Source organism: Cuculus canorus, chromosome 11 (assembly GCF_017976375.1).
Source record: "Cuculus canorus isolate bCucCan1 chromosome 11, bCucCan1.pri, whole genome shotgun sequence".
Taxonomy (NCBI): domain Eukaryota; kingdom Metazoa; phylum Chordata; class Aves; order Cuculiformes; family Cuculidae; genus Cuculus; species Cuculus canorus.
In genome coordinates, this window is record NC_071411.1 from 1,432,381 (window position 1) to 1,446,959 (window position 14,579).

General features: G+C 46.8%; 1 protein-coding gene across 15 annotated transcripts in view; it reads right to left on the reverse strand.

Annotated features, from left to right (window-relative positions):
• DOCK3 (dedicator of cytokinesis 3) overlaps window positions 1-14,579 on the reverse strand; it is a 167,978-nt gene that overhangs the window by 4,619 nt on the left and 148,780 nt on the right. For 6 of the 15 annotated variants that reach the window (XM_054076509.1, XM_054076508.1, XM_054076505.1 and 3 more), the window contains 9 exons: window positions 13,893-14,009; window positions 12,757-12,878; window positions 11,606-11,741; window positions 10,972-11,053; window positions 8,983-9,135; window positions 5,381-5,499; window positions 4,464-4,551; window positions 1,018-1,140; window positions 351-433 (listed from right to left, as the gene is read on the reverse strand). In XM_054076509.1, the coding sequence (XP_053932484.1) occupies window positions 351-433; window positions 1,018-1,140; window positions 4,464-4,551; window positions 5,381-5,499; window positions 8,983-9,135; window positions 10,972-11,053; window positions 11,606-11,741; window positions 12,757-12,878; window positions 13,893-14,009 (1,023 nt within the window). The remainder of the gene's footprint in view (window positions 1-350; window positions 434-1,017; window positions 1,141-4,463; window positions 4,552-5,380; window positions 5,500-8,982; window positions 9,136-10,971; window positions 11,054-11,605; window positions 11,742-12,756; window positions 12,879-13,892; window positions 14,010-14,579) is intronic. The other 9 variants (XM_054076517.1, XM_054076511.1, XM_054076516.1 and 6 more) reach the window with 7 other exon arrangements.

Sequence of the window (14,579 nt, forward strand, 5' to 3'; positions counted from 1 at the left end):
AAGCACCTCTGGTGGCAGACAGGCATGCCCAGCGCCAGAGCTGCTACAGAAACACAGCTGAGGAGGGGGAATCGGGCTGCCTGGCATCACAGCATACGATGCAGATGAAGGAAAGTGGAAGGGCCTACAATACACTCAAATTATTTCTGTTGACACCAGCTTATGAACTTTGCTTTATTTCTATTTACACCAGCTTAGGAACAGTTTATGAGCTTTCCATGGATTTTCTTATAAGTAAGTTAAAAACAGTGTTTCCAAAAGCTGCTTGGTGGGAGGGGAGGGGGGTCCTTCAGGAGCCTATTATTTTCTGTCTACATCCCTCCCTGCTTTCCTGCCTCTTCCTTTTTTACCTTGCGCAATGTTCGTGCAGGCAGTGCCGGAGGAGCATCACTGAGCTGGTGATGGAAGGCATCGAAGTGCAGCGAGTAGTGTCCTGGAATGAGACAAGGATCAGAAATGCAGACTTGTGCTGCCTCACTGCAGCGAGAGAGCTGGATGTTTAGACTCTGTAATGCCAGGATCAGCTCCAACTGCTGGTAACTCCGCTCCAACCTTGGGCTTCTTTTCTGAGAGACAGCATGGGTTGCGCCTGTCACATCACAAAATGCTAACGAGACGTGCAGTGACAGATTTCCACCCACCTTGTCACCAAGGGTCTCATGGCAAGGCAACAGGCTCATAAACAAGCATCTGAAGTTTCGTTTAATAGCTTCATAACCTTAAATTACAGCTGAAGATGGTCAGTGGCAAGAAGCTGGGTCAAGCTGCAACATTCACACACCTAATTCTTGTCCCAAAACACATGCAAATTCCATAATACTGTAAGGACTGTAAAAATTTGAAGTTTCGTGGGGAAAAAATTGAGAGCTATGTCCAGTGCTAACCTAGGAGACCAGGAGAGACTTCAGAGTTCTGTTTCTGATTGTTTTTATAGGGAAGACAAAAAGCTAGAGGTCAGCTTTCAGGTGGTCTAGATTTCTCTGTGCGTGACCGTGGGCCTGCTGGGCGTTTCCTTACCATGGGGCAGGCTTCGGGGAGGTACTGGTGGGGCCAAGATGCTCCCAACGTGGGCAGACAGGAATGGCAGGGCCTCTCTGGTTCCGCTGTCTAGGCTCCAGCTGCTGGGTGCTGCTGGCACAGCTGAAGGATTGAAACAGATTTAACTTTGGTAACAGAACAGGGAGCTTGGGGGCCAGGACTGGCCTTCTGGTGCGCTCTTCAGCAGCAGAGACAGGTCCTAGTGACCTGGGGAATGGCAGGCTTGAAGGAGCACAGAGACAGCATCTACTCTACCGTGTGTTAGGGTTAAAGGCTGCTTTGTTAAGGAAGCGAGAGTTAGGTGGTTATAGCGTTAGTCTGCCCGTTCCCCCTCCGTGGCCCCCTCGGCTCACCTCTAGCAAACCTGAAGAGCAGTGCTGCTCCACCAGGGTTTTATTTGGCAAACCAGAGACTAAGGAAAAATGAAATCTCACTGATGGAATGGCAGCTTGACCTGAGCATGAGCTGCTGTGCTTGGTAGTAAATGATGACAGAGCAGAAAGGAATGTATAGCAGAACCCTCTTGAAACCCAGGAAAGCTCGTTGCTGCACTGCGGTGGCCAAGTGAAGACTGAATAAAGGACACAAGGGAAATTACACCTCATCTGTTACCAAAGAAATTGTGACTTCAAAGCCCCAGTCCACTAAGTTGCAGAGCTGATAAAAAATTGTGATGACAAAACATTTGAAGAGGGCAGTTTGGGCTCCTGGCATTAGAAAGTCACCTGAAGAGATCAAATCTTTGTTGATTGTGACTTTGTTTTTTCCTAGAAAAAAAAACCTGCTTCTTTCTAATATGAATGGTTTTCAAGACCTAGAGAATTCCACCAACTTTAAACATTATTAAGATGCACCTGCCTTTCTTCCATATGCACTGCAAGACTTGACTCGTTCTGAGCAGACAGACACACAGCGTGTGTTTGTTTAAGAACGAATCGGCAATTTCTTCAGAGAAGCAAAGAAAAGAGGAAAACAAACAAATTCAGTGAGCCTCCCAAAGCAAATGGAGATAAACACAGCCCTTTCCATCTTCAGTTTGGAAAATGACAGCCTGGAGAAATAAGCATGGAGTTTGACATCTGAGGAGGATTTCTCCTTAATTAAAAAAGCCTGCAGCCATTTTTGGTGTCTGTCTTTTCTAAAATGACTTTGAAAGATTTCTTTCATGGTTTCAGTAGCATGAACGCAGGCTCTCCAAGACACAAAATTCCCTAAAGTAACAAAGGTAACAAAAGTGACGGCTTCGTCAGACTGAAGGAAACCCTTAAAAATATAAAAGTAAATGTTTTTAAAGAAACCCTCAAACTGAGAAAGGTGCACAAAGAAGAAAGGGAGGATCTTGACAGAGAACAAGCTGAAGCCAAGGCCTGCATCTCAATACAGGCAAAGTGGCCTTAGGTGAATTTTCTGAGCACCCCTGCTCATCCGCGCCCCAGCCAGCTCCGATGCACAACTGTGATTGGCGTCACAAGACTAAATCAGAGGGACAAGATGCAGAACAACGCCGGCTAGGCGGGGCTCTCCAGCATCAAGCAGAAAGGACAGAAAAAAAACTGGTTTCCTTGGCTTGTAAAATGATTGCCATGTAGGTTGCTTTGGTTTTTCAGACACTGAGATGCAGCAGAATGTGAATAAGACAACATGGAACCCCAGTGCATAACCCGTGTATGCTTTCTCAGTGTTCCCTCATTCATGGCCTTTGGAGTATTCAGGAGTGCTGGGAACCATCCTGAGCTCAGATGACTTTCAAGAGTAGCTGCTACCTGTTAAGGTTGGCGTTTTATCCAAAACGCTTTGGGGTGGAGCCTCCCCAGGGAGCTCCCCGTGCTCTGTCCTAGCCCATCTCTCTTTCCACAACCGTGTTCACTGGCTTGGTCGCCAAGTTTAATTAGCAGGGAAGCTGCCTTTGAACCGTTCTGCTCCGGGCGACGGATGTCACCGTGCTGTCAATGAGATTACTGAGCAGAGCTTCTGACACGGCATGGAAGGGGGTGGGTGAATTCACGGGGCACAGCTGCTGACAAAACTGAAGGCAGATGGCATCCTGACTCACAAAGAAACATGCAGGTTCCAGGGCTACAAAAAATGCCTGTGACTGTGTTTATGCTGAAAGGTTGGGATTCCCATCACACCATCCCCTAAGAACAAGTCCTGAACATCATCGGGGGCTTCCAGGGCTCCCTTGGGGCTCCGGAGGGGATCCTGCCTTTGGTCCCCTTCTTTTTCTGCAACATCCTACACTCTTGCACAATAGGGCCCAGAAAAATTCAATTGTTTTCCCTAGACAGACAATGAACATTTATCTCCCTTCCTTCTCCAGATCCTTCTCCTGTTCAGTATAAAGATCTCACCACCTCTGTGATGCGTTCAGCTCAAACCAGCACGGCCAAGATGGAGCTCTTAATCCCTCACCCCTGCTCTTAACTCTGGTGTCATCATTCGTTATTGTCATCAAGTCCCTGCTCTGCCGTTGGTTCAGAACCGGGCACTGGCTTTCAGTCTCAATCTGGGCGGCTCTGCAAGGCTGACACGTTGGTGTATTCTGATTTAGTAGAAATTCTAAAATGAAATCTGCGTTGTTTTTTTCCCCAGAAAGATACACTTTAGTTCAGGCCCAGCTCCTGAAACATAAATACTGATACAAATCGAATGGAGTGCATTGTGTAGGTTGGCCTAGAAAACTTCGATGGTTTTTCCTGGCCTTAAAAAAAACCTTCTAAGGTACCATTTTTTCCCAGCCATACACATGACTGTTGCTTGCTTAGGCAGCCTCCTCCTCTCAGATTTTGACTCATGATTTTTGCCCACTTCTGCTGCCTTTCACACCATTTGTTGAGCCCATCGCTTTGTCCATGGCACCCCTTTCACGCGCTGCTCCTTTTCTGTTACCCAAACAAACTCCCTCTCTCTCTTCTTTCAGTTTTTTTCTGCAGAGGGCTCTGCCTTTCTTTTTGCCAAGTGGTGAGTTAAAAAAAGCACACATTCCTAATGAAAAATGCAAATAAACACCTCGGAGAGGGATTACAAGAAATGTTACTATTTTGAACAATAAATGCACATTGAAAACAGTAGCACAGCTCTTCAATGGAACACACGACCCAAATGGTGTGTTCTTCGCTCAGGTAACTCCTCGTCGGCTGCTTGGGGGGGGTTCCTTGATAAAGGCTGCAGGATTTACTTCAATAACTAAATGCTAATCTTGGAAGGTTTTCTGAAATAAAGAGGTTTGTGTAACTCCACCCTTCTGTGAATGATCTGAAATGACTATAGGTTGGCAGAAGGCCCAGTTAATTAAACTGTTAATTAAACAAATGCGAGAGAATGCACTCTGCCAGGAAATGCAGCAGCCTGTTGGTTACTTGCTGTACCGTGACCAGAGTAATAACATTTTAGAAAGCATGCATGCTAAGCAGGAAGAAGAGTACCTTTCTCAGCCACGGACAGGTTGGGATCACTGCAAGGTTTGCACGGTCCGATCATTTGCTGCATCAAGGCGCGCTGGAAGTTTGGAGGCTAAGGGAGAAGAAAGTTAGCACAGAAAAGTAAAAGACAAAGAGGTTACAGAGCAGCTGGTGCACAACCGGAGGCTGTTTGCTTTTTTTAAGCAAAGAAAGTTGCTTAACTAAAATTCATGGGAACTTTATGCTGCGTCTGCGCCAGCCAGCACTGCAGCTACAGAGCTGAGGAGTTACTGCAAACTAGATCTAGCCTGCCCTTGTGCCTGTTATCAGCTTGGAGGCAGTAGGTGTCCTTCCAGAGCTTCCCTTCTGCTTTGCTTTCCTCTGAAAGAATTGAGTGTGCGTGCTGTGGGCTAGGCACGCTCCGGAGAACCCAAAAGTGCCTGCCAGGGCCAGGTGGAAGTGCTTCCATGTAGGCACAGCCTGCATCGTTCAGTCCGTCCAGAGGAGGGGGTAGATACAGGCACAGATTGGTTATGGACTCTGCCTAACTATATTATTTCTGCCTCTCGTAGTTTTTGATCCCTCTGGAAATCACCATAAAGCTCTTTACAATCAGTTTTGAGGCTCGACTGCAGCGTGGCAATAGTTCTAGAAGAATGGCTACGTAAAACGGTGTGACTGCTTGCGGTGGACCAGGGCTCACAGGATGGAGGAGTCCATTTCCACAGGGTATGGGCAGTTTTAACAGCTGTTACCATTTGTATCACTTGACTTGGAAAGCCAGTGGCTCTAGGGACCAATTAACACGAAAAATTCTGCACTGCCTCTGAAAATCATCCCAAGTAAGTTGTGCTTTCCAAAAATAAAAAGGGAAGGCAAGAAGAGCAAAACCAGTCCGTTTCGGGTGGCTGAACTGACGTAAAATACATGACATGTGGTACCTGTCCATTTTCCATGATGGCAGTGGGATACATGGCGCTGCTGGGCCGGTCCCGATGGGCAGGCAGCAACATCATCATCTCCCGAGAGTGGCGGTACTTATCTGGTAGAGAGGGAGAGCCTGTAAACAAGTGAGAACAATCACGTACACGTGACAAACAACAGCCATGTCTCTGCATGCCCGGGGATCTCAGTCCTCCTTTGCAATTTGTTCAGACAGACGAGCTTACAGGACTCCAGAAAACACGGTGCCGAGCCCACTAAGCAGCTGAGTGTCAGCCGGGTGCAGAGCATGGGGGGAATGGGAACGGGCATGTTCTCCACACCAAGGGACATACCGGGTATGGTACGCGGGGGTCTGCCTCCCTGGCTCTACGGTGCCAAGTGCCTCCTCTGAGAAGCAGCGCACACCGGGTGGCTGTGTGGGGTCGGCTGCGGCTGTGCTGCACGGTACCTACTGCTCCCTCACCCCAGGAACTGCTGTGAGGTTACAGAAATGCTGTAAAATTGTGCATTTTAGCCCTGAGTGTGGAGGAAATGGATAAAAGCCGGAGACAGACCATTCGGTTAAAGCAGGAAGCTCCATCCTCAGTTCTGGTACAGAACGTCTGAGGTGTTGCCATTTAGTGTGCCAAACGTGGGTTAGATTCCTTTTTGTTAAAGCATAAAAACTCCAATAAACAGAATTTTCTGTAAATGTAGGTGGCTTTTTGCTTATAATGCCACTGGGTGATGTTTGGTTACTCCTGAGTGTGTTACGTACTGAGCCATTTTCTGACAAAGGGACATTTAGCAGTGCGCAGAGTTACATGGTAGGAATATGCCTGACTGAACCATTAGTTATCTCTACGGCTGTCATTTAAGATATTGGGGTATTTAATGTAAACAGCTGCCTGGCATGTGGAATTACTTGGGACTCGTGTCCTTTAGGACGAGTGCCACCTAACAATATTGCCTTTGATATGCAACAGCTGGAGATGGACTTGCCAGGAGAGTTATTCTCATCGGTGTCTTCCTACAGCCTGATACTACAGATATGGGCATCCCTGGGGATGCACGATACTAGGCAGGAATTGATGTTCTGAAGCTGCTGGAGTGAGCTTTAGTTTGCACTGATTATTTGACTGCGTCACAAACACGCACTGAACAGATGGCAGCACACAGCGCATCACAGAGCCATGCCGGCTTTCGGGGAATACATGCCCCCTGTTGCAAACTTTCCACGACCACACACGTCACCTGGACAGCACTCCAACATGAGCAGAGCCACGGGGGCTGGTTAATGCAGCTTTTACCCCAGCGGAAGCAAACATGCAGTTTTGGGGACTGATATTCAGCACGCAGTGGAAGGAACAATGTGTCCAGCAGAATGCAGGATAAGGTCCTATAATTGCAACAATTCCATTGGGGTGGCACATCCCACATTAATCCACCTCCCCACCCCGTCATCCACAGCCGCCAAGTATCTGCATTCTAGTTCCGAACTCATTTTCTCCCCAGACATGAAACAGAAACATAATTAGACAACAGTGTTCGCTCTTACATAGAACATCAGCTTGGAAAACACAGTGTGAACACTTTATGCTGAGTCTTTTACTCACTCATCACAGATAGTCCTGTTTCTGCATGACAAATGCAAGGATGCTGAACTTTTAGGTGTGCCCAGAACTACATCACGGCCCAGCCTACACTGTAAACTCCTCCCTTTTGTTTATTTTGTCATCTTTGTTCTTTTCTATCCGAGTTGCAGAGCACCTCTAGGTGCAGCAGTTTGTGTGGGAGACGTTTCCACAGACCGGGCACTGCATGACCTGAGAAATGCCACCTGTGCTGTGGACGGTGGCAGAAAACAGCTCTGCTGCTGGGAACCCTGAATTTGTAAATAACGGTAGCTATAAAGACTGTAAGAGGCTATGCCAGACATCCAAACAGAACTGAACACTGACCCCTCTGAGTTACGGGCTGCGAGATCAGCGGCTCTCACTAAAGGTTTCATTAGTGATCTCGGTCGCTTTTCTGGACAGACAGAGCGCACAATCGCCAAGGCTCCTGGCAGGGACTGGCCCAACTTGAAAAGCAAAGTCAAAAAAAGCTTTTACAAGCTTCCAGAGGCCACGGAATACACTGCGGTGTGTCCCGGGGCTTATTCCTTTTAGCTTGTAGCTTGGGATGCTTGATGTGTGCAGTACCTACTTTTTATGAGGAAAGAAAACCTGTGCCGAAGGCAGAGGTCATTTTTTAATTACGGAAATGTTAATCCACTTGTGACAAGTATTAGTTTTGAGAATGAAACTGAAAATTAATGTAGTTAAATTCCAAACTCAAGGACTCCTTTCTCCCAATTAATCATTTTCATTCCTGTTATGACAACAGTTTGCTCCTGCACCAAATCATAACTGGTTTTGCTTTAAGCAGGAAGTTTTTAACATAAATATGTAGTTTCTTGCTGAATAGGGCATTGGGACTCATTTTCTACACCTCAAAAAAAGGGGCTGTGTTGAGGAACAGGAGGGATGCCTGAGAGGGTGAGGCACCCAGTGTCCAGTGGGAGCTGCTTCCAGAGTGCATCAGAGTCCCAAACAGATTTTAAATGCAATTACTGAAAAAAATCTAACCCTCTCGTAGTTCTTTCCACACATTTTTTTGCATTACAATTTCTGCCTAACAAATGGCAGCTTAAATCAGCTTTTAGCTCCAGTAAGGTTAGGACAGAGCCTCAGGAGTCACTCCAAATGAACCCCAAACAAGCTCTGAATTTCTTAGCGATCCTCCATACAATAGCATTGTTTTACTGATAGGGAGGAAGGTACGCAAGGGCTGAGCCAGGGCAAAACAAAGATACACACTGATAATCTAAAGAATAGAGGGACTGGGAACATCTGTATCGTTAGCAACAGAACCAGAAAATTCTGCCTGCATTCCCATTACAAGTCTTTTAAGACTTTTGTTTAACTTGTGTATATTATGACTACGGTAAGGTTTACTGCTTTAACGTGCTCTTCAGTGACAACCAAATCGTTCATCTGCTGTCTTGGGGACTGTCCTTTTCACAAAATGGCTTTATTATTTTCTTTGGACAAGCCTGATCATCCGCTTGTGTTGGTGTCTTAAAACATTGGCGAAAGGGTCATTTTTAGGAAGTGGAGGATTAGAAATAAGGTTTAATTCCTGCTGGATCCTCAATACGGGGGCTGCGGCTCCCCGTGGCCGCTAGTGGACTGATCAGTATTACACAGAGCCCGTCTCCTCGGGGCAGCGCCAGCAGCTGCGCTTCAGGAAGGGCTCTGCAGCTCAGCACAGAAGGTGGTGCACGTACCTGCATAATGCCAGCGCATGTTTTCACCTCTACGTTAATGTCTGAATCAATGAGCATTTGAACATCTGACAGAAACCTAGAAACCCTTGCTAACCACGCTCCGGTGAAAGCACAGGTCATAGATATGAGGTCCATAAATTTAGGCAGCCTGTATGAAATGCCCTTCGTAGACTTCCCCCAGTCTGCAAAGCGGTTAACTGTAGCATCGTGACTATCGTCTCTTTGTTGGCAGTCTCAGCAGAAAGGCCAAGGGTTGGATGGGTCACGGTGACTGAGCTCTCCTCTCACCTCTAGAGGTGGTCCCTCCAGGACAGAGATGAGGCACATTGGAGGGGACAGCGTGGGGAAGCTTGCACGGCTGCCGCCCATACTGTATCTGCTCTGTGGGTAAATAGAGGGCTTCAGCCTCCAGTGTTGTCAGTCCAGCACCTTTCACCAGCACTAAATTAAAAAGAATATAAATAAATACCAAAAAAAAGGGGGGAAATAAAAAGGATAGAGGTGCATTGGCAGAGCTGCACATGTAATGCTGTGAAGTCCCTGGCTCCAGCCAGCGAGACTGCTCCCTCATTTGCATGAGCATCAAATTCACCCAATTCAAAAACAAAACAAAAGGAAAAAATCACCAAGGAGGAAACCAAAGCTGCATTATCACAGTGGAACTTAAATGTGAGGGTTGTTCTCGTTGCGAACACCTCCATTCCAGCCAGCAGTGTGGGACTAACCGGAGCAGCGACCCACGCGCTGTGAAACACAGCGAGCATCCGCGACTTCATGGGAAATGAAATCCCATCGTGTCTGAATGCTGTGCTTCTCTGCCTTACAACTGACCACAACTAGCAGAGCAAATGCTGATTCATGGGCTGCCCCAACACGTCAGTAAACAAAGAATAAAACAGTTCAACACCCCCGAATCATCCCTCCTCCTGCCGTTCCCGTGCCCGGTCTGGTCCCCGGGAGGTGCTGTCGGCTCAGCCATCAGCCCTGCACTCATCACTGCGGTCGCGGAGCACCAGCGAGGACCCAGCGCAGAGGGAAGCGGTGCTGCTGTGCAGGCAGCAGGCTCGGGGGGCTGTGGCAGCCTGGGGGAAAACAGCCACCAACCCCCCTCAGAGCCTCCCAGGGACTCAGAGCTCACAGGCCGGCCGAGGCACACCCAGTTAAGGACGTCTTCCTGGCATCATAGCCCTGGACTCGGTTCCATCTTCCCTTTCCAGTTTCATGTGGTTATTTTACTATTTGAATTGTCATTATTTTCCTTCTGGCCCTTGGTAATTAGTGAAGCTCTTTGCCTCTACTGAAGACGTCCACTTCCCACCTTCCTACTCCACCCAGTCCTTCAATCCAATCACTTTGCTGTGTCTGTGCCATAACAACCATCAATCAAGATACTGCTGCAAGATCGAGTGAAAAAACCCCCATGCTGGCCCGAGAAAAAGGGCTCTCTCTGTGCTGTCTGTCCACATCCCCCCCTGTATGGGAAAGAGGGGTAAAATTGAACCATCAGCCTCTCTTCTCTGATTATATCCTGGGTACCTTCTTGAGACACCTGTGAAAAGAGGTGTAGGAATCTGTGAACCTGCAACTGAGAATCCAAAACGAGAGGAAAAAAGAAGCTTGAACAGCAGTTACCAAAGACAGGAGATTGCATGGAGTGGTTTTGCTTCAGCTCTGAGGCTTGGGAAGAAAACGATTAGCAATATCTCGAGCAGCTCCTGTAACAGCAAAGGCAACACGAGTACCCCTGAATCTAGTTTTACATAGTCCCTCTCCTGAAGCGTTTTAACTCTGGTTCTTAAAATTCCTATCTTTCAGCATTCACCAAAGATGTACACTTTTGCAGACACACATTTCTGCTGAACTGTCTCAAGTTCCTTTTTGTGCCCTAATTCCATTAAACACGTAAAATGATTTTCTGCCTTTATCTTCACAACCTCTCTCTTTTAAGCACTGTTACAAAGACTATTCCTGTTTTCCTCTAGACTGCTTGCCACAATTCTGCGGCGGAACAATGAGAATCATTATGAAATTCAACCGCCTGAAACCAGCCTGCGATAGAGATACATTCCAAATACTGCTGAAAAAAGCGATTAAATCAATTTCTGGAGAATCAAACCCATTTTTTTAAAGCAATAATCTTTGCAGAAACATTGGCAGCCTCAAACAGTGGCAGATCTAAGTGTAGGAGGGCTTTCAGCAGGAAGTCATCGAGGCCGTCAGGTTTAGGGACAGCCTGCAGTTCCGGTTAAGCCTCCATATGGGTCCATCCATTCTTACCTCGAGCACTGGAAGGGGCAGAGTTAATCATCTGGGACGGTGCCGAGTGAGTAGAGCTCAGGCTTGAGGTGGAAGGGCTGGCCTGGGGTGAGGATAAAACAGAGACGTTGGTGACCAAAGCCTCGGTACCTGGGCTTGGGGTAAACAAGCTGTGGGAGGCAGAGCAATCATCAGCAGAACAGAGCGGATCGGTGCATCAGGCGTTTACCTGACCCAGATCCCCCCGTGCGGCCTCTGTCTACGACACAGCTTCAGCGCAGGCCACTGCTGATCTGCGCTCAGGACTGCAGGATGTGTTCCCCCTCCCACAAACACAGAGCAGGGCTAACTGCATACGCTGAAGGTCAGATAAATGACACACCACCCAAAATCTCACTTTCTGAAAGTAACAGCGTGACCCTGGACCACAGCATCAACTCCCACTGTACAAATACAGACGATTTCTCCCCGGAGGAAGCCTGGCTGAATTACGCCGTCACCTTCCTTGCACCATGACAGATTCCAATTTATCCAGTCCTTTGTGGAAGATACCCAGGATGGATCCCAGTGTGGGTGTAGGGGAGGAGTACTCCTCCTAAGGATAACCCTCCAGAGCCATTCCGAACAGCCACTCCTGGCCATGCTGGAGCTCTACCTGCATGTGGTACATATCCTCGGCCGTCTCCCCCATGGAACTGTCCGTTAGGATCACCAGGTTTCCTGTTTCGCTGGAGGTGTGGGACGACAGAGAGGAGGACGAGTGTCGGACAGAACCCAGCATGTTCAGTGGGCTGGAACAAAACCAGAGACAGAACGAGGGCATCGTTATTGTCTGAACCTGTGTTTTGATTTGCGAAGCCTGATTTTTTCTGAGCTCGTAAGTACCTACAAGCTGCCGCTTTAGGTCACCTCTAGATGTCAAACACTTGTGAAAATCAGGCTGAATAAGCTCAAAAAAATCCCTAAGTGTGAGTAAACATGAAAGAAGGGACAATAAGGTCACATGTAAGACAACATAGTACGTAGGATGGTGAGCTTCAGGTTCACATAATGATGCCCACCAAGAGAAATAAGCACGGGCGAACAATTAAAATTTCATAATGCAGTGACACTCCTGTCACTGTTTCTCATACTCCCATGGCGATGTACATTTTCAAATAAGCAGTTGTGGCTGTTTTGTCCTGAAACCACTTGTTTTGTCCTGAAAATACCAATTTTTATCCTCAGCCATTATCTCAGTTTTTAATAGATGGGTATTCGGTTGAATGAGCATCCAATTTTCAGATGTTTCTGCAATGGCTGAGCCATTTTGGGGTCTTCTGATCAAGTCGCCTTGGCAGCCTTTCTTATATTTGGGTTCTGATTTGAGCTGAATTATAAAAAACAATGATGTGAACATTTTTTGATCCTTAAATGGGTACACACTGAGTTGGATTCTAAACCAAGCAATAATGTTTTCCCTTTGTGGTATGTAAGGAGCCATTTATTTGCTCTTTGCCCAACAGGAGAAGCTGGAACTTCCAAGGTCAGATTGAATCTGGAGACTTGAGATGTGTGTTCCTGCCTCTACAGTAAATAAAGTGGTGGAGCAACACCTGGAGCTGCTCAGCACTTGCTGCAAACCAGACTTCTCAACTTTTTGATTCCAATTCTCAATCAAACTTTAATTATCAGCACTGAATGAAGACGAAAGGCACGTCTGCCCAAACTCCTTCTGTGGTACTACTATCCGCTGCTTAGATCCTCGAATCCTACTGCAACACTGTGCAGAGATTCTGGATACGGCAGTAGGGAGGAACAGGGTACCTGTGTCGATGCATCAGCTTTAGGCTCTCGGGGCTCATGGGTCCATGCGAAACCAGCACATTGCTGCGCGGCGTACTCGATCCAGAGCAGGCCGGACTCAGCTTATCCAGACCAGGTAACTCCTGCAAAGGAAACGTACAACAGCTAAATTGATCATCGAAAATCACTAGTTTTCTTCCCAGGAAAATCCTGATTTGCTTCCCTGTTCTCTACAGTTATGCCGTGTTTCCACAGGATAAAGAGCTTCAGTGCTTTACATCTCCATTCTGTATTTCCTATACTTTCTATCCACTGCTTCAGGAATTAGGGAGGAAAATAGAGGCAAAGTGTAGCCCAAATTACAGCCACCTGCACTTTTCAAAGAAGAAATGTGGACTCAGAAATGCAGATCTTATCCAAACTCTCAAGAAAGGCAGTGAACTCAGACTGGCAACTGCAACCTGTACGGATCTCATCTGCTTGAGGACAGAAAGCCTGTAATTTTAAAGTTCTGGTGCTGTTATTTCTGGCCACCCTTGCAGTGTTCACTCCTAAGAATGGAGAGAAAAGACTTTAAGGTAGGAGCGACCTTAGAGAACAAATACTCCAGTTGGAAAGTGAGGTGCTAGCACACACATTTCAAACGGTTCTTTTACACCTGCTGCTCTGGTTCGGTAGAGGACAGGTACAGTTGGACTCTGATCTCAAAGGTCTTTTTCAACCAAACGATTCTATGAATCTATAAGATAAAATCACTTCTGGCAGCCCTAATCCATGTCACGCTACTCCACATCCTGGCAGTTCTTTCGAAGAGCTCAACATCTACCACATTCTGTTCATCTTTTTTCTCTGTTTTACATCTGCTATGCAAGACAGTAACTGAAAATGGAGCTTTACAGTTGTTTTGTGGTAAAACAAAAAATGTACAAATATTGAAAATTCTAGTTTAGATTTAAAGCTGAGTTAACAGACTTCCTAGGGCTGCCTTCTTGCACAAAAATGAAGAATTCTTTTGGCAATTCAGCAGTCCAGTAGGTGCACTGAATGCTGCATCATCCCGGATCTTTTGCACTGGCAAAAGGCACCTCACTGCAACCAACAGAGGTTTAGTCATAACTCTGAACGCTCCAAAGTGGGAAAAGGGACCGTCGGCTTACATGGTACAGGCTGGATCGCATCATCTGGAACTGGTCTATCAGTTTCTTATGCAGAGGCCGCATTTCTGGGTGTACAAATTTCTCATGAACTGCCAGACCCACTCCTAAGACGTGTACCTGTGAGAAAGAAAGCGTCACGTCACAAACCAAACCTAAGGGATGAAGAGAAGCCTGTCCCGCAGGTCTGCCAGAGCACAAATACGCCACTGCTCATTTAGCAGACTGCTGGCAAGGAAGCAAGCCCAGGAGACCTGGCAACTTCGTATTACTTCAGCGAGAGCTTTAAGTGTGAGACAAGTACCCCTATGTCACGTTGGGTTGCTTTGTTAAGAGATAACTGTAAAAATTTACCAGATTGATTCTCTCTCACAGATCACTCATTGAGACCAAGACAATTGCTTCCCCTCGATGTCAGAGTCAGGGTCAACGATGCCACGAGGGATTTCTAAAAGGAGTTTCTGTTAATTGAGCTGAAAAGCAGCAGTGTGGCACTTATTGGCACTCCTTCTGTTGCTCATTATTTATTTTTAGAGGTCGCTTTTTCAAAGGTCAAACATATAATATTAGTGATTAGATGAGATTATATAGACTCTCAGATGAAAGAAAACTGTAGTGATAGCAGGCTTGCGATGTATAGAATTCCCTACATGATCCAAAGGCTCTACAAACAATAACTAATTAATCTTC